The sequence below is a fragment of the Nanorana parkeri genome, unplaced genomic scaffold (assembly GCF_000935625.1).
Source record: "Nanorana parkeri isolate BGI_ZX_2015 unplaced genomic scaffold, ASM93562v1 scaffold25, whole genome shotgun sequence".
Lineage (NCBI taxonomy): Eukaryota > Metazoa > Chordata > Amphibia > Anura > Dicroglossidae > Nanorana > Nanorana parkeri.
The window spans coordinates 2,244,951-2,264,840 of record NW_017306293.1 but is presented as its reverse complement, the minus strand read 5'-3'; the positions used below and the strand labels follow the sequence as shown (position 1 = coordinate 2,264,840).

The 19,890-nt window shown below is 42.1% G+C and overlaps 1 protein-coding gene across 1 annotated transcript in view; it reads right to left on the bottom strand.

Moving 5' to 3' along the window:
- Positions 1–15,014, bottom strand: part of MACROD1 (MACRO domain containing 1) — a 604,497-nt gene extending 589,483 nt beyond the window's left edge. The window contains exons 1-3 of the mRNA XM_018565541.1: positions 14,487–15,014; positions 9,533–9,634; positions 7,375–7,494 (exon numbers count right to left, since the gene is read on the bottom strand). Of these exons, the coding sequence (XP_018421043.1) occupies positions 7,375–7,494; positions 9,533–9,634; positions 14,487–14,886 (622 nt within the window). The 5' untranslated portion in view covers positions 14,887–15,014. The remainder of the gene's footprint in view (positions 1–7,374; positions 7,495–9,532; positions 9,635–14,486) is intronic.
- Between the last annotated feature and the right edge of the window lie 4,876 nt (positions 15,015–19,890).

Below are 19,890 nucleotides of genomic sequence, written 5' to 3'. Positions count from 1 at the left end.
ATAGAGCTTATTATATATAAATAAAATACATAAACAAGTACTTTTAATGCATTTTAGATGCATACATTTATTTACACTTTCAATCCCATCAAACACAAGATTAACCTCTTAAAAATTTAATTTTCTATGAAGACTTGGTGGTCATACTTGGATTTTCTTCCCCAATGACATAATGCACGGGGCACTGCATTCTTACCCGTCGGATCGGTGATTTAAAACAAACTTTTTATCCCAGAAAACTTTACATAGTAACAGACTGGCAGTAATGCAACCCTGGTTCGGTGCCTAAAAAGACTCTAGTAAAAGGTTTTCAGTGATCCAGGACTCTAGCTGTAACCTTCTTGTCAAAAGCAGTGGGCTGGCCTACTCCCCTCTTAATCTTTATAGGACACTGGGGCTACCTATTGCCTTGAACAACAGTGGGCAGCTGCAGGGACTGGGTGCCTCACCTCAATGACTTTTCTCAAGAAAATCAAGATTTCAAAGCAGCAAACAGGCTCAGTGCAGACACAATCAGATTTTGACTTTATTGGTAAAGATCATGTGCTGGCCTACTAACTACAACAACTCCCAGCAGATAACTGAATCACTGATCATCCTGTACAACAAATAGAGGGTTGCAGTTTTGCCAAATTAACTGAGGCTTGCATATCAGCATGCAGCAGGTTTTAGGAGTGCTGAAGACACTGCACAAGTGAGGTCAGATGTCAATTCCAAACAGGAGTCTCAGGGCTTTTCAATGTCAATTGAGACTTTTACACGTAAATAGCATGCCAAAAATATGTTAAATGCACATATAATCTTACAAGGAGAGTGTCATTGAAATGAATGGACTGGTGACAAGGTCACATTAAAGCGTATCTAAAGCCAAAAACAAAAATGTAATACATTGCAATGTACCAGTCCTGAAATGTTGTGGCTGCAATAATATTCAGTCTTTTTTCCCTTTATTTTCACTTAGACAATCTGCAAATAACAAATAACACACTTCCTGTCCATTCATGTCTACACTATTTTCTCCACTGTATCGACAGGCAACCATGGTTGTTACACAGGCTGGACTTCAAACTTGTCTTCTTTTGCTCATCTACATTACATGGTGCATTGATATGACCAGTAGTTTTCACAATAAAGATAAGGTTCTATGTGTATGCAGCATTTTTGGGAAATTTGACAGATAGTTTTCTGAAGATGCTGAAAATGTTCTTAGCTTAAAAAATTAAAACTGGATATTCTTAACCCGGAGTAGCTCCTGGCTGTTTTGCCTTGTCTGGGAACCGCATCCCCGCTTACTCATTTGGTTTGAATACTGCGGGTACAGTGGCTAAGCTTGCCCTCCAGATGCTTTACTTACTTTACGCCTTGGGGTTTGGGCAGCCCCATGTGTGTAGCTCTTTCCTTTTTCCTGGTCCCCCTTTTCTTTTCTTTCTCCCATTCCTACTTCTTTTCTCTTAGCCCTTTCTATGTCTTTTCCTGCTCTTTTTCCTCTTTCCTGGCTTTTTGCTGCCTCTCTTTCTGACACTTTTTCCATTCTTGTCTTTCTTTGCTCTTTTCCCTGGTTGGGATATATACCAGTTGAAAAAATGGAAACTAGCCAAATAAATATTGCTAGTTCTCAGGTGATCATTGCTTAGGAGACCAGCATCGGCTCTTGCTTTCTGGAATATGCCAATGCTATCCTCTACTGATGATGTATTCTGTATTCTGGATCCATATTAATATTGAATGGGTTACTTTTTAAAAAAAATAAATTCTTTATTTAAGAAAAAAGGGCAGGCCCGAGGGAGGGTGTAAAAGATGAAACAAAAATAAACAGGCTAGGCATTATACACGTTGAGATGAGAAACACGTATATACATAACGGCCTTAGCAGCTCAAATAAAACAAAGTATGGGTTACTTTTATGCATTACGTAGATAGTACTTGGAATTGTGTTTTCTTTTTTTCTTTACTTATTTTTTTGGCTGCAATAAATAAATGATGCAGCCACCACATCTAAACACTGCTAAGCTGCAATATATAAAATTTTTCTTTTTGGGTTCAGATACACTGTGTAAGTGGCAGAGCTATCCTAAAACACTTACTGATCTATGTATCCATTTCATTTTCTTCTTTATGAAAGCCGTATTTCTAAATTCCCTGATCTCAAAGGTTTCCCACAACTCAAAAGGTGTCAAACACAGATAAACACATTCTTAATGCTATGTCACAAACAAAGTACCAGCACCTACTATGTTCCGGCAAATCCCTTTTTTGTTCAATAAAAACAAAACTATTTATAAAAGGATATGACATTCCTATAATTTTCCCATCCACTGTAGGACATTTAAATCATTCATAAAATGGAAGCACAGCACATTTTTATGCACAATTACATCTATTTTTATAGAGCTGCCTTTGAACAGGTTCACACCCCCATTCTATTTTCATGGTCCATCTGTGTGGTCACTGTGGCCGATAATTAGTATAATGGGCGCAATGAATGAAATCCACTATCCAGCTTCACAGCAGGACTGCTCATGTATAAGGTCTGCAGTCAGCAGTCCATGTTGTGAGATCTGCCTGTATTCTCTGCATCAAAGTAAATGAATCCTTAGTAGGTATCTCTATGCTATTAACACTATAAGCAATGATTATGATCAAAACCTTTTTAAAATAAATTGTTATAAGTATTTAATACAACAGAATCCAAAGACTAATGGGTACTTAGCAGTCTGATAACAATGCCAGATAAATGCTTTCCAATGATGTGATTTCCTTTAGCTGAAAATTATGGCACAGATTCCTCTCCCTGAGCTAAAAACACAACCAAGATCCGGAGTGAATAGCTTTCAGACAGCAAACTACTTACAGTATTTCAGTTGCAAAACCCCACTACCTCCAATTCTCCTAAAGAAAAGATTCAGGTTATCTAATGTTTATGATTTTCTGCCAAAGTAACTTTTCCTAGTTTTTTAGAACCATAATGGCTGTTAGAAAAAATCACGTATGCCTGATCTTTACTGAGGTGCACATAACCTGGGAGCACTTGAAATGCTCATTCATTTATCATAAACAAAGAGAAAGAGACCCACTCAGAAAATGAAGTTTAAAGTCTGTCTTCAGGAAAAAAAATTTTCCTTGCAGTGGAGTTAACTACTTGTTAATGTCAAGGGGAGCTGTGTAAGGGCCTGTTCACACTATAGTATTGTGGGGTCGGTTCGCACTACCGAGTGTTTAGCACAGCACACCTAGCATGCAGTACCATACACTAGGTGCGCTGGCATTCATTAGAATTGCATTATATACGAGGATGCTGAGAGACAGTTTACAAGCCGGAGAAGAGATAAGGGCAAATAGGAATCAGGTAAGTAAAAGTCCACAAAGCTACCCTAGACATTAATGAGCAGTTAACCCTGGCAGGACAAGGTAGCCCCACTGCCAGGGGATTGTTTTCCCTCTGGAGATAGGTTTAAACCTTCATATACTGCAAGGATGCAAAAAAATTGCAGTCCTTGTATGACAACATTGACAAAGCTCTCTGCTCTCTAAATATTTGATACCCTTGAAAGTTGCAGCCACCCTTACACTGACCAGTTATCAAAGCATAAGATCTAAAACTATACAGGATATGCAATCTAAAAAAATGGGCCATGTATGTGTACTGTCAATGGTACTTTGGGAAAAGTATGGAAAATGCTATTACAGCAGCATCCAGTTATTAAAGTCGAATGCATTTACAGAATTTACAGAGTTTGAAAATTGAGAAAGATCAGCAGATTGCACTTTATTTTCCAAAATACATCTTATTTATAAATGGGAAATAGTCTACTTTTAAAGGGTTAGATCACCTTTTTACAAAAAAATCAAAAGGTAGACTAATTCACAACACCCCACCATCCACACTAGCCGATGTAATGGGCTGCATACTTCAAAACATAGCTCGGTAGGCTGTATAGCATCTCAATGCTGACAATGGTGTATGGTCATTGGTCAGCGCAGTCACGTGATAACACTGGCCAATGGCAATGTCTTCTTTCTTTTTGGATGGTGTCCCACTAGAAACAAAAAATTCCCATTGGTCAGCGCAGCCACATGACCTCTATTACTAGTATTATAATGCTACACAGCCCCTGGGGCTTTGTAGTGAAGTTTTGAAGTTACATTGGTCAGCATGGGCAGTGGGAGGTTGTCATCCAGGAGCTAAGTGCAGCAAGGAGGAGGGATGGGTTGGTGAATTAGTTCAACTTTTCATTTTATAAAGTTTGTACATTTTAATAATTTGGAAATTTACCAAACAACTTCTTTGTTAACCATAACAAATATCCCACAATTGACCATAAACATAATATGTACAAAGTGTCCATAGTACAGAGTATAATAGAAAAGTAACCTTATGAATACTTCTACCATGTTCTCTATTATTACTACTTTGCCCTTCGTAATGTATGTACTTATTACGAGGGGGGCTGATAAATTTTGCCTCCACTTAAATCGAAAATTAACGGATGAAGCGCTGGCCCTTCAAGTGTTCCTTTAGTTTTGGGAACAGGTTTAATTAACTAGGAGCCAGGCTTGGGCTATACGGTGGATGTGCCTGCACTGAAAAGTACAGCTGTTGAATTGCATCTCTTGTTGCTGCACTTGTGTGAGGCCTGGCATTGCGGTAATGAAGAAGTGTTTCATTTTTTTAATGCAGTAAGAGTTTCAATATAACGTTGAGAGTTTATTGTTGTTCCTTTTTCAAGAAAGTGTACAATAACAGAATGAGAACAACAGAAATGAAACACTTCAACATGACAACGCCAGACCTCACACAAGTGCAGCAACAAGAGATGCCATTTAACGCCTGGACTTTTCAGTGCTGCCACATCCACCGTATAGCCCAGACCTGGCTCCTAGTGATTTCCACCTGTTCCCAAAACTAAAGGAACACTTGAAGGGCAGGCGCTTCATCTGTGATGAAGAGGTGAAGTCTGCAGTGAGGAAATGGTTTCAAAAACAAAAACACTGATTTTTTTGAGGGACGAATTTCAAAAACTAGTGCAGCGTTGGTGGAAGTGTATTGAAGTGTATGGTGACTTTGTAGAAAAATAATTATGCTTTAAAAAAAGATGGTGTAGATATATATTTTTTATTTCATTCAAATATATTTTCCCATTCATCATCTATTTAAGTGGAGTCAAAATTATCAGATGCCCTCATATTGTTATGCAGTCAATATAATTTTATCAATAATCAGTAAAAACTTTGATTACTGGAAGTTTACTCAAGAGTTCATTGCAACATTTTATAAATGACAAGTTCATGCTACTGGTCCATAACGGTCCTTGTAATTAAGGAATTATATTACTTCATTCATAATGGTAAGGAACAGGAACCTCTGTTCACAATAAACTTTTTTGGTAGTTTATTTAGAAAAGTTACAAAGTAAAAGTAAAGAATTAGAAGAGCATAGTAAAGATTAGGAAAGGAGAGTAGGCCAATCTGTGGTGGTCTGGCATTTGATTGCCATAACCTCGCCTCTTCACACAAGGCACACAAGCTTCTTAAGACACTCAGGACCTCCATAAAACATTAACCCATTAAGAATTTGTACAAACCACACACACATAACATTTACAACAGTTAGGAGGTTTCCTGCACAAATAACACAATTCTCCAACAAGGAGAGCAGGAACCGTCCATAACTGCACTAGCAGGAATATAGGACTGGGAGCTCATTCACAGTGATATTAATAACACCAAGAAAATAAACTGTTAGCTAATGTAACTTCCCAGCATCTGCTGAAAATGTAAATGTGAAGTTTATATAAAACGTAAATACTGAAAATGTAATATATATAAATATTTTGGGTTGCATGACCCTTTAAGAGTGGGTTAGCAAGAAAGCACCAGTGACATTCTGAGGGTTGGCCGAGCAGCTGCATCCAAGCCTTACATCACCAAGTGCAATGCAAAGCGTCAGATGCAGTGGTGTAAAGCACACCGCCACTGGACTCTAGAGAAGTGTTCTCTGGAGTGACAAATAACGCTTCTCTGTCTGGCAATCCGATGGACGTGTCTGCGTTTGGAGTATGCCAAGGGAAACGGTACTTGCCTGCCTGCATTGTACATTTTGGACAATTTCATGCTCCCAACTTTGTGGGAACAGTTTGGGCATGGCGACTTCCTGTTACAACATGACTGCGCACCAGTGCAAAAAGCAAGGTCCATAAAGACATGGATGAGCGAGTTTGGGGTGGAAGAACTTGACTGGCCTGCACAGTGTCCTGACCTCAACCCCATAGAACACCTTTGGGATGAATTAGAGCGGAGACTGCGAGCCCGGCCTTCTTGTACAACATCAGTACCTGACCTCACAATTGCTCTTCTGGAAGAATGGTAAAAAATTCCCATAGACACACTCCTAAACCTTGTGGTCACCTTCCCAGAAGAGCTAAAGCTGTTATAGCTGTTATAGGGTGGGCCAACACAATATTCCTTTGCCACAATCTTATAGCTGCTATTCCATGTTACATATATGGCCAGTTAACAGCCACTGCAAATAAAAGAACAGGATGATAAATTTGCACACACACAGTCAAACCATTTTTTCCAACCATCGCTGTCGCTGACAAAACTTTATTAAGAATCGCAGAACATAATAATCTGAAAATGTCACACAGATCTGCTCTAAATACAGTGAACCAACAGCTCATTGCTTAAAAAAGAAGCTGAATTCTATGTATAGAACAATATAAAATGTGTATTTATAGTGGGTAGGGTTTACAAAGACGTCAGTGCAATAGAGAACTGTCAGTGAATTTCTCCTGCAGAAGAAGTAAGAACTCTCTGTGCAACATCTTCATGAAATCATGTGCCAAAGTATTTACTGATCCCTTCTCATGAGATTTTTAGAGTCTTGTCCTGTCTGTCCAGATAAATCTCATCAATGCCGAGCTATCAACAGACCCTTCACTAAATGTCATCTCACAAATACAACTGTCTTCTCAAGCATTCAGAAATGCTCAGGCTGACAAAAGATCAAACATGAAACTACAATAAGCTCAGGCAACCCGTGCCTCCACTATGCTGTAGAACTACAAAACACAGCATGCCCGCATTGCACAATAGCTGGACAGCCAATGAATATAAATCGATTTCATTCAAAACCTCCTCCACTTTTCACAGGATGGTGAAGATGATTCCTCTATAACATTTCAGTTGTTTTACAAAAGGTCCATAAAAGTTGAAACTTAACAAATACTAAAAATGTAAAAAAGATGCTACATAAAGATTATCAGATTTCAGATGACAACAATGGATGCAGCAAAAATACATGACGTGAACACTCAATCCAGTTTGTCCTGAGCAGGACTTAGAGGTATGGGGCGAACATACTGTCGCTTTTACCTGCGTTGACGATGGCATCTACCTCCAGTTTAGTGATGTCACCTCTGAAGAAAGAGATTTTCTCAATCAGGTCTTTGTTCTTTGGGAACTTGACTTCTTCGGGTTGTTTGGCTTTTATCTCTGTAATTTGGAGAAAACACGTACAGAGTATTTTTATTGTTAGTGCTGAACACTAGGTAGATTAAAAAAATACACAAATGAATGCAGCTCAGTAATCATTATTACATCATTAAATGCATTTTTAAATGCAATTAGTGTAACTACCTGCATTTGACCTGGTACCAGTCTATTGCAGTCCCTGGACACCAATTCTGGAGTGTGGGGGGAAGTAGAAGCACAAAGAGTTAATCAGTTCATGTGCTGACAAGAAGCACACTGATAGGAGGAGAAGGCAGAGTGACAGAGAGATGCACTGATCATTGTGCTGCTTCTCCTTTCACTCTACAGTAACAGGCTGGAGTGGGTCCAGTACTATCTGGGATTGGATGGAGTGGATGAATGATGCTGGATATGAGATTGAGGGGAAAAGTGCTACAAGGGAAATCTCTAGATTAGGGGGAAATTGCAGCAAAATCTAGATTTGTTATGTTTTATTGGACTATTCATGTTCATCTTCTTATTTCTGGCTGCAGTCCTGCTTTAAATAAACCTGCACTCTTATCACATTCAGGTGCACTTTAAAGTTTATCAAGAAATTTATGGTTGCAAAAACTAATTGACTTAATCGATGATAATTGTTGTCAACTATTCCCATTATCGATTAGGTGATTGTTCCATTAGTTGTTTAATGGGCTCTGTGTCCCCGCTGATCTCTGCTGCTCCCAGCGGTGATGGAAGGAGACACAAACTCCTGCAGTGTCCATCCAGTCTTTTCCTCCGTCTTGTGAGAGAGGAAGGAAAATAGTGAACTTACCGGACCCATGTGTTAGGTCTTTGGGTAGTCAGATGTAAGCCGGCGTGTCCATTTACATCTTGGAGGTGGAGGGCTTTTTAGAAACAATTTTGTTCTCACAGTGACTTTCATAAAAAAATAATAATTTATTATTCACATAGAATTAAAAACAGAGTGTGTTGTCAGAGTTGAAAGACTTGTTACAGTAATATCCATGATACAGATGACACAATATGCTACAATGGTCTAGTTATTCATGATTAGTTGAGCAGATGGAGTTTTTCCTTGGATACCCCAACATGTTTCGCCTAAATGAGGCTTCCTCAGGAGGATATCAATCCTAAAGGAAAACTCCAGCTTGATATAGATCAGCCAGCGAGAAGCCACCCACATGGAGAAAAACTAGACCAATTCCTTCGATCTCCGACACCAAAATGGGAAGGTCGTGTCAGGAAGCAAATCGCAACAGGAGTAGGACAGAAGGAGGAAACAGCTTGTGTTTTGTAATGCCAAAGATACAGCTTAATATCGTCCATACATTGGAGTGGCCTAGTTTTTCTCCATGTGGGTGGCTTCTCGCTGGCTGATCTATATCAAGCTGGAGTTTTCCTTTAGGATTACTATCCTCCTGAGGAAGCCTCATTTAGGCGAAACATGTTGGGGTATCCAAGGAAAAACTCCATCTGCTCAACTAATCATGAATAACTAGACCATTGTAGCATATTGTGTCATCTGTATCATGGATATTACTGTAACAAGTCTTTCAACTCTGACAACACACTCTGTTTTTAATTCTATGTGAATAATAAATTATTATTTTTTTATGAAAGTCACTGTGAGAACAAAATTGTTTCTAAAAAGCCCTCCACCTCCAGGCCTTTGCATACCTGGATGTGGTTTGATTACTTTAGATATGATTTGTAAAAATAAAATAGTTTTTCTTACTCTTCTCTCTTTCTCATTAGAAAAACACACATAGCATTTTTTGTATTGTTGTAAACTTTATTTTTTGGTCCTTTTGTGTAATCAGTTCCATGTCTAGTACTTTTTGTTTGTGGGGTTTGTTTGTTTTTCGGTTGAAAGGGTATGTGTGGTGTGGTTTGATTACTTTAGATATACTTATACTACTGGGGTGTAAAATTTTGCCCTCCTTCATTCTTCTCTAGCACGCGCCCACAAATGTTCCAACTATATTTACAAATCATGTAAAATAAGTGAAACAAAATGTAAATCAATCTGGTCAGTAAAAAATAGTACGCATCTCACTTTTTGCTGTATCTTTCCATGTTGGGATATCCTTAAGTTTGATAAAATCTTTTGCTCCATACTGCTCCCGTCTCTGCTTCTTGTTGAGACCTTTTAGGATATCTATGTACACACAGAGAAAAAATATATATAGATGAAAATAAAAACTGAAAAACTATACCCAGAGACAGCAAGGCATTGTGAATTTTCCTGAGGTCAGCAATGGCAAAGACCCCTATATTTCTCTTATGATGCTTTTCATTGAACCTCTGTTCGAGTAAAACTCCCAATACAGTACAGAGAACTTCCTGTTGTTTAAGAGTACTTATCACCGTGCTAAATGATTTAAGTTCACTTCACACTTCAAATCAAGCTTGAGGTCAAAAAATTTAGACCTGTGCTGCATTAGACCCTTTTGTGTTATTAAGTTGAGCACTTCAAGGCAGATGAAAAAAAATAAACGACCTTAACCTTCTACTGAAGAAGGTGAAAACAAATGTAACGCGTGAACCCGGTTTTCAAACTTTAACACGTGTTTGTAAAAACTGTACATATTATTGCAACTAGGGGTCTATTTATAAACAATTTGCAGGGTCCTTCACCTTCCAAATATCTGTGAATAATGGCAAATACAAATATTCTTAATATGTTTTCTTTTTATGACATCTTTATTGTGATGTAATACTGCATTATGGCCACTAGATGGAGGTGAGGAGCATATGATATAAATAGGAAAAATTACATTATCTCTTTGTGATCAACAGCTTCATTCTAAAACATAACAACAGGGTGTGATATGGCTTTATTTATAAACACCACACCATCACACTGCCAGGGTTTCATTGCTGGGAGCACTATACGCTCAAGGCTTTAAAGGGAAACCTGTTGAAAAGTGGAACTATTGACAAAATAAAAAAAATTATATATATATATGATGTTGTGTTGCTAGCAGGAAGTGAAGGAAAATCTCTCAAATGAGACACAGATGAGAAAGAAAAAACTTGACAGGGGTTTTAACTAGGGATGCACCAATACTGGTTTTTCGGTATCGTGTACGAGTACCGATATTTATATTTCAGCACTCACCGATACAGAGTACCAATACCGGTACTATGGAGCCGCCTTCCTGTAGCGTGTCATTACCCGCTACCCTGCTTTTTGATTGCCCGGGAAGCCGACTCCATGCTGTTTGGCCAGCTCCATGCTGATTGGCTGGGAAGGTGGTTTCCCAGCCAATCACCATGGAGTCGGCTTCCCGACCAATCAGGAAGGCGGGTCATTACAACCGGCCCAGCGTCCTGATTGGCCAGGAAGGTGGCTCCGTGCTGTTTGGCCGGGAAACCGGCTCCATGTTCCTTCGCGGCACAGCCGGTCAGAGGAAATCTCCCTCTGACTGGAAGTTCTGGTATTGGGATAAGTATCAGAGCATTTGGGCGAGTACAAGTACTCACCCAAATACTCAGTATCGGCATCGCTACTAGTATCGGTATCGATGCATCCCTAGTTTTAACCATGCCCCACCCTCTCTCAAATGAAAAAAAAGTTTTGGTTTTAGATATACTTTAGGTAAACTTTGGGTAAACATAGCTTCAAAAAAATAAGCACTTATCAGTCACTTGCACAGTAATCCATGAGTTCTTATCTTCTTTTAATAACTCCAGGGGTGCACACATAGATTGTAGTTGTCACCACTAATACAGCCATTTCTTCCAGCAAATCTGTGATCTGCCAAAGGTGTGTTCCAATGCCAACGCAAGATACTTGAAGAATGCAGAAGGGAAACCCACCCTTGGTATCATGAAGTCACAGAGAGCAGACCCAGAGGAACTCACAGGTTTGGTTAACTCATAGTGGCAGTTGTATGGTTAGGTCATTGGATTCTAAGATAAGGTCTACAGATTATTGATACAAAAGGTTCATTGGAAAATTCCCTTTAAAAATGTTTTGTGATGAAAATGTGTTTTTGTCACACTAATTAGCCTGAAAACTGCATATGAAGATAGAATTAAAACAGGCGGACTCCCTATTATAACCTATTTTTAGTGTGTGCCAATGACAATGTCATACAGCGCGGCTTCTAAAGGAAAAATGTTACATCCTCTGGGGGATTAAAGCACTTTTATGAGACAGTAAAAGGTTCAACTGTTTCTCTACAAAAGCTCATTTCTCTAAGCATGTTTCTAATACCTGCAACCTTTCTAAAGTGTTTCTGTTGATGTAACATACACCCAAAAAAGCTCAAATCAAATAAACAGCACACATACAGTATATTCGATAAGTTTATGTCCACTTGGTGTATATTAGTTATTTGTAATGTAAGCTTTTGGAGTCTCTTTACCAAATTTTATATCTTAGCTCACACCTAAGCACCACGGTAATGTGCGTTACTGCAACGCATGGTAATGACTGGCACTCTGTGCAATGCTGCCATTCATTTAAAGTGGCACCCCAAAACACAAATAAAGTAGGGGTTGATATACACTGCACTGCACATAGCTACATAAAAAAATAAAGGAGGCCTGGATTTCCATCTGTTGCTCCATAGAAGTGAATGGGAATGTACTGCACAGGCGCAGCCAGGAAAGGGAGCATTTCATTGCAAGGTGTAAACAATGGAGGCCAGGCCTGTCAGAACGTGGTAAGTATGTGTCTGTGCACAGAGGGTGGGATTGGTTAGGTCAGCTTATAAGTACCAGAAGGATAAGTGCACCTATGCTTTAGACACACAATGCTTCATGCGTTTTTCTTTTGTTTTTATATTTACACTTTTACATTTACACTTCCATTTCTATGGACTAACTTGAAGGGCCAATATTGGGGAAAATATTGTATTCTAATAACTGTATGCAATGACTTCATGTAATCATGGTATTCAGTCTATGCCTTTCTTATTTAGATCAACATTATTTCATTATTTACATGCAGACTATGCGAGTGATTTGCTATGCAAACAATTTATAAATCACATTTGCAGGGCATTATGGCCACTGGATAGGCCAGGGAGCATAGGAATCTCCTTGCTTCCTATGTGGCTGGGCTTTGTGTGAACCCAGTTTGCCCAAGTCCGTTCAAAACTCTGACCACCATTTCCTCCTCCTCACCCAATCAGTTGAGGGGAGGCGCATTCCCCAGCCTGCAGCTATACGTTACAAAGGGGTGGGGAATACCCCGTGCCGCAACTTCTGCCACAGATTGGGTCGGGGGGAGGGGCTGGCAGTCAGCGGGCCTGGGTATCCGGCCTCATGTCTAGTGGCCATAATGTGCTGCAAATCTCTTTTACATAGATGTACGTTATGTGAATAACCTCCCTGCGAGTCACCCCCCTAAGCTTCCAGCAAAAGTGACAATTACACCGATTGAGTCACACTAGAACACTGCCACTGGTGCGTGCAGCCCTACCTATTTGTTGACAGGTTTCCATATTTTTTTACTGTTGCATCTGGCATCATTTGCCCCTAATGTCCCTTTCAGACAGGCGGTCCAATCAGGTCTGCCTGTCAGTTTTTCAGGTGGACCAAATCGGACGCCCAATGTAAGTCTATGGGCAGCCGTATCTAAATGGACGGATGTCTATTTACATCCTGTTGTGGGGGTAAAATGATGTAAACTAACACATGGCCATTTAAATCCAACTCCCCATAGACTGACTCTGGGGAAAAATCTGGACGAACATGGAATGTCACAGCAGTGACATCTGATCCATACCACTCTGTGCACAGATCTCTCATGATCAGAGTGTGAAAGGGGCTCTTATCACTGCTTGTTCACACGTTACAGTGCGATCCAGGGCGGTTAGCTGCTGGAACGCACTGTATTACATCCTGGCAAGCTCCCTGCATTCTCTGGCGTATCGGTGCATTCAAGTCAATGGCACCGCAGCCACGCCCCCCACCCGCAGTGCAATCGCCCGCACCAGAACGCGTGGCACATCAATGCCTCCGTTCAGGTCTAGTGCATGCACCATTTCATCCAATCGCGCTGGAACGGAAACGCAGGTATTGATGTGCCACGCGTTCTGGTGCAGGCGATCGCGCTGCGGGTGGGGGGCATTGCTGCGGTGTCATTGACTTCAATGCACCGCCACACCCCCTCCCACCCCAGAATGCAGGAATCAATAAAGTGCGTTCCAGACGTTAACCGCTCTGGAACGCACTGTAACTGGTGTGAACAAAGCCCTCAACATGGAGAAAAATATAATGAAAGGCATGTGAAACAAAAAAGATTACAAATAGTGATGTGCGGGAGGCTGGGTGTGAACCAAAACGGTCAGTGACACACCCCATTCCCAGCCCAATCTGATGCGGACGGGACATTCCCCACGTAAACAAAGGGGCAGGGAAAGCCCTGGCCACAGCTGATTGGACCAGGAAGGGGGTGTCAGTCACAATTCTGGGTTCAGGCAGTCAGTTTCTACAAACCCATCACAAATTATAAACATAGAGGAGTGACGGCAGAAGATGACAGAGTGGTCCATCCAGTACGCAGCTAGTGTTTGTTTACTTTTTATACCAATGTTTGTCCAAAAGGTAAATAACGAGGATGGACTGTGTGGACCACTCGGCTTATTCTGCATTTCTTATCCTTCCTGGTTTCACACGCCTTTTATTAGATCTGCCTTTACATGTCCATCCATTAATACACCAAATCCTTCCAACATATGTATTACCTGCACCTCAGTATTATCAATTCTTCACCATAGTGGTTGCTTAATGTGCAGTAAAACAAAATATGATACTTTCCACTGGACTGCCGGAGGAATTTCTACTTTGAAATGCATTTTCATGCAGTAAGACGAACAAATACAAAGCAGGTCCTTGAAGGAAACCTTTCATGAGAAAAATGCAGAGTTGGTTGCCAATGGCGACCCCTCCATTTCTCTCACAGGAAAGTTTCCTTACATGAACCCCAAAGTGTTAGGACAGATCACAACAGACAACATTAGACTGAGGGGCTCAGAGCAGTGCTTGCTTCTCACTTTTGGCCTCCTTCCAGGTGGTGGAGGGGGAATTCAGGTCAATCTTCCCACTGGCAGCCATGATGTAAGCTGATAGAGTCAGTGGCCTGGAAATGGACCAATAGGGGAACGCGGGCTGGATGTCTCTGTGAGGGGAGAGCGACTCTCCTTTCCTGGAGGCGAGATTACAAAGCCGACGAGTCGGTAGAATAGGTGGGTGCAGCAGTGGCACAGGACAGAACACAGGGGGCGCTCTTCTCACAGGAAAACCACACGGGCGGGCTGCGGGGTAAATCAAGCTTGCTCTTCGTCCCACGGGCAATGGGGTGCTGACCACAGCTGCTGGGAGCTCGGTGCAAGTAGAAGCAGACAGACAGCGGCGGCCGATAAGCCAGCGCTCTGTAATCACTCTACAAATCATGGCGCTAAATATAGCCGGGGGATATGGAGCTCACACGGCCTTATTATTAGCTCGCACAGATTGTTCTTCCTTATAAGTAACTCGGGACGGCGGCGTGTTGTGTCAGGAAATGAGCCTGGTTCGCAGGTGCTTGTCACCTCTAGACAGGCCGACACACGGTCCGCTAGCGCCCCCTACAGATGGAGCTATGTGCCAACAACCCAGGAGCTGCCGCCATTGTACCGGAGCCCGGGGCCCCGGCTATACATAGGATCCGCACACCAGGGCAGCCCGTTCAAACAGCAGCTGTATCTTACAATAAACTGCTTTACATATAGCAGCCTGATTGGCAGTCATTTATGTTATATTGATTTACAGGCGATGATACTCCCGGTTCCTGAATGGCTGTGTTTTTTATACCAAGGGGTATTTTGCATTGTAATACCATGCTGCAATTACGTGCCAAGCGGTTGGCACATGGTTGTGTCATGGTCCTACTGACTCCAGTGGGCACGTTAGGCAAGGTGCCCTGCCTGCAAAAGGCAACATGTCTACAGCTATAGGCAGCAGCCATTTTAGATTTGTCACGTGTAAATGGGGCCTACGGTTCTGTGCTGACAAGCTTTTGATTTCTTCATGCTGGTTTTACACTCCTGTACATGTCTGTTGGGATGCAAAACCCAAATCAGCTTAAAGGAGAACTATGAGGTGAGTGCTTTTCACTTACCTCATAGTTCTAGCCGATCTGTGACAATGAGACTGTCACAGGTCGGCTCAGTAGATCGGGAGGTCAGCGAACACATACCGGTGTTCGCTCACCTCTCGATCCTGTCCCAGCTCTCTGCCGTGACAGGGGAGGGGCTGGATTGCCCCCGATCCGCCAGCGCTGACTGGCGGATTGGACGGGGGGCGGGTACATAATTGTCGGGATCCTCTTCAGCTGCGGCGTCTCAGTATACCGCGAGCAGTAGCTTGCGGTGTACTGTGGCGTCTCAGTACAGCTCGTGGTATATTGAGCTTAGGGTGACGGTAGGACGCTAGTTTGTGTCCTCCCGTTACCCTTAAGAGAACTATGGGGAAAAGCCCTAACCCCATAGTTCTCCTTTGAAGGGTATTTCAACCCTCCCGTTTTTTGTATATATCTACTGCTAGCAAGCAGTAGATATAAGCAAAAATATATTTTTTAAAGCTTACAAAGCGGTTAAAACTAAAGGTGCACCGAAATTTAAAAAAAAATTCAGCCCCTGATATAAATGAACAGGAATCCTCTATACTGAGTGTTCCTGTTCATTCATAACATGAGAACATAGTGGGGGGAATTTATAAAAAATGGAGCAAACAGAATCTGGAGTAGTTAACCATGGCAACCAATCAGGAGCTCTCTTCGGTTTGCCCAGGTAAGATCTGAAAATGATGAAGAGAAGCTGAATGGTTGTAGTGCAAATGTACTCCAGATTTTGTCTGCTCCAGTTTCGATAAATTCCCCCCAGTGTGTTTACTATAACCACAATCATGAACAGGAGGTGATGTAGATCACTTCCCATTCATTCATAATTGAGGATATAGTAAACATAACATGTCCTCAATTATATACAAACACTGATTGCTTGTACCGCTCTCCTTCCTGACACGGTGTCACAGGAGGCTGAGCGGGGAGGAGAGCTCAGCCTCCTGTGACCGCACTGGCTGTCTCCGCACACACCGCTCTCCAGATCTGTGACAGGAGGCTGAGCGGTGTGGGGGGAGAGACGCCGGCCGCTCACGGCGCTCGGAGCCTGTGATAGTTTCTCTCCTCCCAGCTGAGACACAGAGCAGCGCCCAGCGGGGAGGAGAGAAAGCAGGGATGCGCTAATGTATCGGCCAGAAAATAGCACTTTCGCCATTATGCCAAAAGTTTCGGCGGCCGATATATCCCTAGTTAAAACTTACCTGCGTCTCCACCGCATGCTCCCGTCCGAACATCTGAAGATCCTCGGGCGGCCATAAAGGATCTTGGGGCGGGCGCAGTTCAGATCTTTGGCCAGGAGACGAGGAGGGGCGCAAGGTAAGTGAATGCAGCATCGTGCACCCGCACAGACTCCGTGGGACAGAAAGACAGAAGAGTCAGCGCTGGTGGAACTCCTGAAAACTACAGGAAAGAAGAAGAGGATAATCGGTTAAGGAGGCATCATTTAGGGTAAGTCCTTACATTAGCATTGGGGGGCGGAAAAAAAGTTTTGCCTTTAATGTCACTGTAAGCTGGCCATGCCCTAGTAGATTTCCAAACAAACTTTCATACGAAAGATCTTTGTTTACCACCCAATAATGCCATCAGACACTTGATGAATGCCAAATAAAAACTTATTTGATTTTAATCAATTTTGGAAGGAATGAAGTTCCCTGAACAAAAAGCACATTCAGCGATAGAATTTTGTTTGCTCGAGAAAAATCTTCCTTCCTGCTCCTGCGAGTTTTTTTGTCACTACGGTCAAAATCGATCGTCGATTAGAGTCAACTAATAGAAAGTCCAACGAAAATTCTTTTGAAAGTCTAAGCAGTGTATGTCCAGCTTCAAGGTCAAGCGTTGATCTCAGAAGCGTCTTGAATAGGCATGAACCTGGGCTTAGTGTGAACCCAATTCACCGAAATTTGCACAAGCCCGATGAAAACGGTGACTGTCACCCGCCCCCCCCTGTCCCAATCAACGGCAGCAGTTGCGACGGGGAATACTTTGTCACCCATTTGTGATGTATAGCTGCAAGGTAGGGAATGCGCCTCTCCACAACCAAATGGGCTGAGAGAAGAGGGTGGCAGTCACAGTTCTGAGTGGGCTAGGGCAAACTCAAGTGAGCTCATTGACACAATTCACACTTCTGTGTCTGCTTCTTTGGTCATTCTTTGTGCATTTCCCAGATAGCAAGGATAACTTGCCACAAACTTATGCCAGGGTTAAATTGTAATTCTTGTTAACTTGCTGCACACATTCCCGGCGAGTTGTAGGTTTGCGGAACACTTGCAGCACAAGTTCTAGTTGACACTTTATGAATTTGTAGCAAATTTGCTTGGCAAGTCTACAAGAGTCCTGCAGGTCTTGGCAAGAGCTCTGCAAGTGTACAGCACTTTTGCAAAGCACGTTGATCTGGAGACTCGCTGTAATTGTGCAACAAAATTGTGAAACTTGCCAAGTCTGCAATAGTTTAGCAAGTCATTTTCAAACTTGCAGCTCAATTGCTTGCTATCTGGGTTGTACACGTTTTTATGTGTTTTCAAGCTTGAACATTTTTGCTTTAGCCAATGGAAACCTAGTTACTAGTTAGAGGTGACGGTTGTTAGGCGTGAAAAACACGTTTTTAGGTGCGCCTGTGTAAGAACATGGATACATTAATTCTTTTGTATCCATCTTGCTTTTCTATATGAAGCCATTTTGTCTCTTCCTTTAACAAGAACAACCTTGTGTAACCTTTTGAATGAGTTGAGTTAAGCAGTTTCACATTCCAGTTTCAGAAGAAAACAAATTAGTTGTCCTTGAAGGTCTTCTTAAAGATAAGGCCTAATGCATGCACAGCAACGCATTAATTAGTAGAAACATTTAAAGCTATGAGTTCACCCATTAAAACAGGAATTGTTATTCTGATACTTGTGATGTGTGAGTCTGTGATCACACAAAGGGCTATCTTTATACAACAAACAACCTGTCAAAGACACTCCCATTGAAGATTATTGGAGCCAAAATGAGGCGATCATTCATCAAAAAGCTCATGTACTTTTTCTGAGCATTGACCGACAGCACATCCCACAGGTGGGAACGGACACAGTAGAATAACATTGAAATCTGAATGTCCAGCTGTATAGCCAAACTTTTTATGTTCATGGATAGAGCTGGTAAGGTTAAAACTAGAGATGCACCTATACTAGTATCGATATTGGTGCCGAAACCAAGTATTTTGGCGAGTACTCGTACTCGCCCAAATGCTCCGATGCCTAGCCCGATACTTCCTGTCATTACACGCTGCCCGGTTTCCGGATTGGCTGGGAATCGGCTCCATGCTCTCTCGTCACTTGTGATGAGAGAGCATGGAGCCGATTTCCCGGCCAATCAGGAAGCGGGCAGCGTGTAATGACGCGCTGCCCAGCTTCCTGATTGGTCGGGAAGCTGGTCAATTAGGAAGCCGGGCGCCGTGTAATGACCCAGCGCCCGCCATTCTGATTGGTCGGGAAGCCGGCTTCATGCTCCCTCGTCATCTCATGACGAGGGAGCATGGAGCCGGCCAATCAGAAAGCAGGGCGAGGCGTCATTGCACAGCTCCCGGCTTCCATGATTGGCCAGCAAGACGGCTCCGGCTGGGTACCGGAGGAAGGCCGCTCCTGGCTGGAGAGGCCCCGGGGGTGACAGGCTGGACATGCTGAGGTGAGAGGGGACAGACTTTCTTGTTAATCGGGAAGCTGGGAGGTGAGTCTTTACATGCTTTCCGGCTAATCAGGAAGCCAGGTGTTGAGTCATTACACGCCACCTGGCTTCCTGAATGGGACTTCCGGTACTCGGTAAATGTCATCGGCGAGTACCGAAAAAAAATTATCGGTACTCGTACTCGATACCAAAATACTGGTATCAGTGCATCCCTAGTTACAACCTCTGCCAGTTTATTTTTTTGCTGTCTGTGTACCATTGGGGAAATTTCACTTCCTGTCCCAGAGATGCAACAGGAAGTTGGAGAAAATGTCCTAAAATGCAGGAAATTCGTTTTTTAGAATATTGTCTCCGTAACCAGAACAGATTTCTTTATTGGAAGATTTCCCTTCCCATTGTTGGTGTTAGAATGCTAGTCTCTGCTTATGTATACTTGTCTATGATACACAGGAAGTTCTATCTGTATATATGTTTCCTGCACAATGCTCTATAATGCTGTATTCTGATATAAGGTCCTTATAAGCAAGTAAAACTTAATTCAACATTCCTCAAGATCTCAGTGCTTCGTAACACATAACCAACACTGGGGACAGTTTAAACATTTAGCATTTCTCATCAGTTTCTGAATAACAATGGTC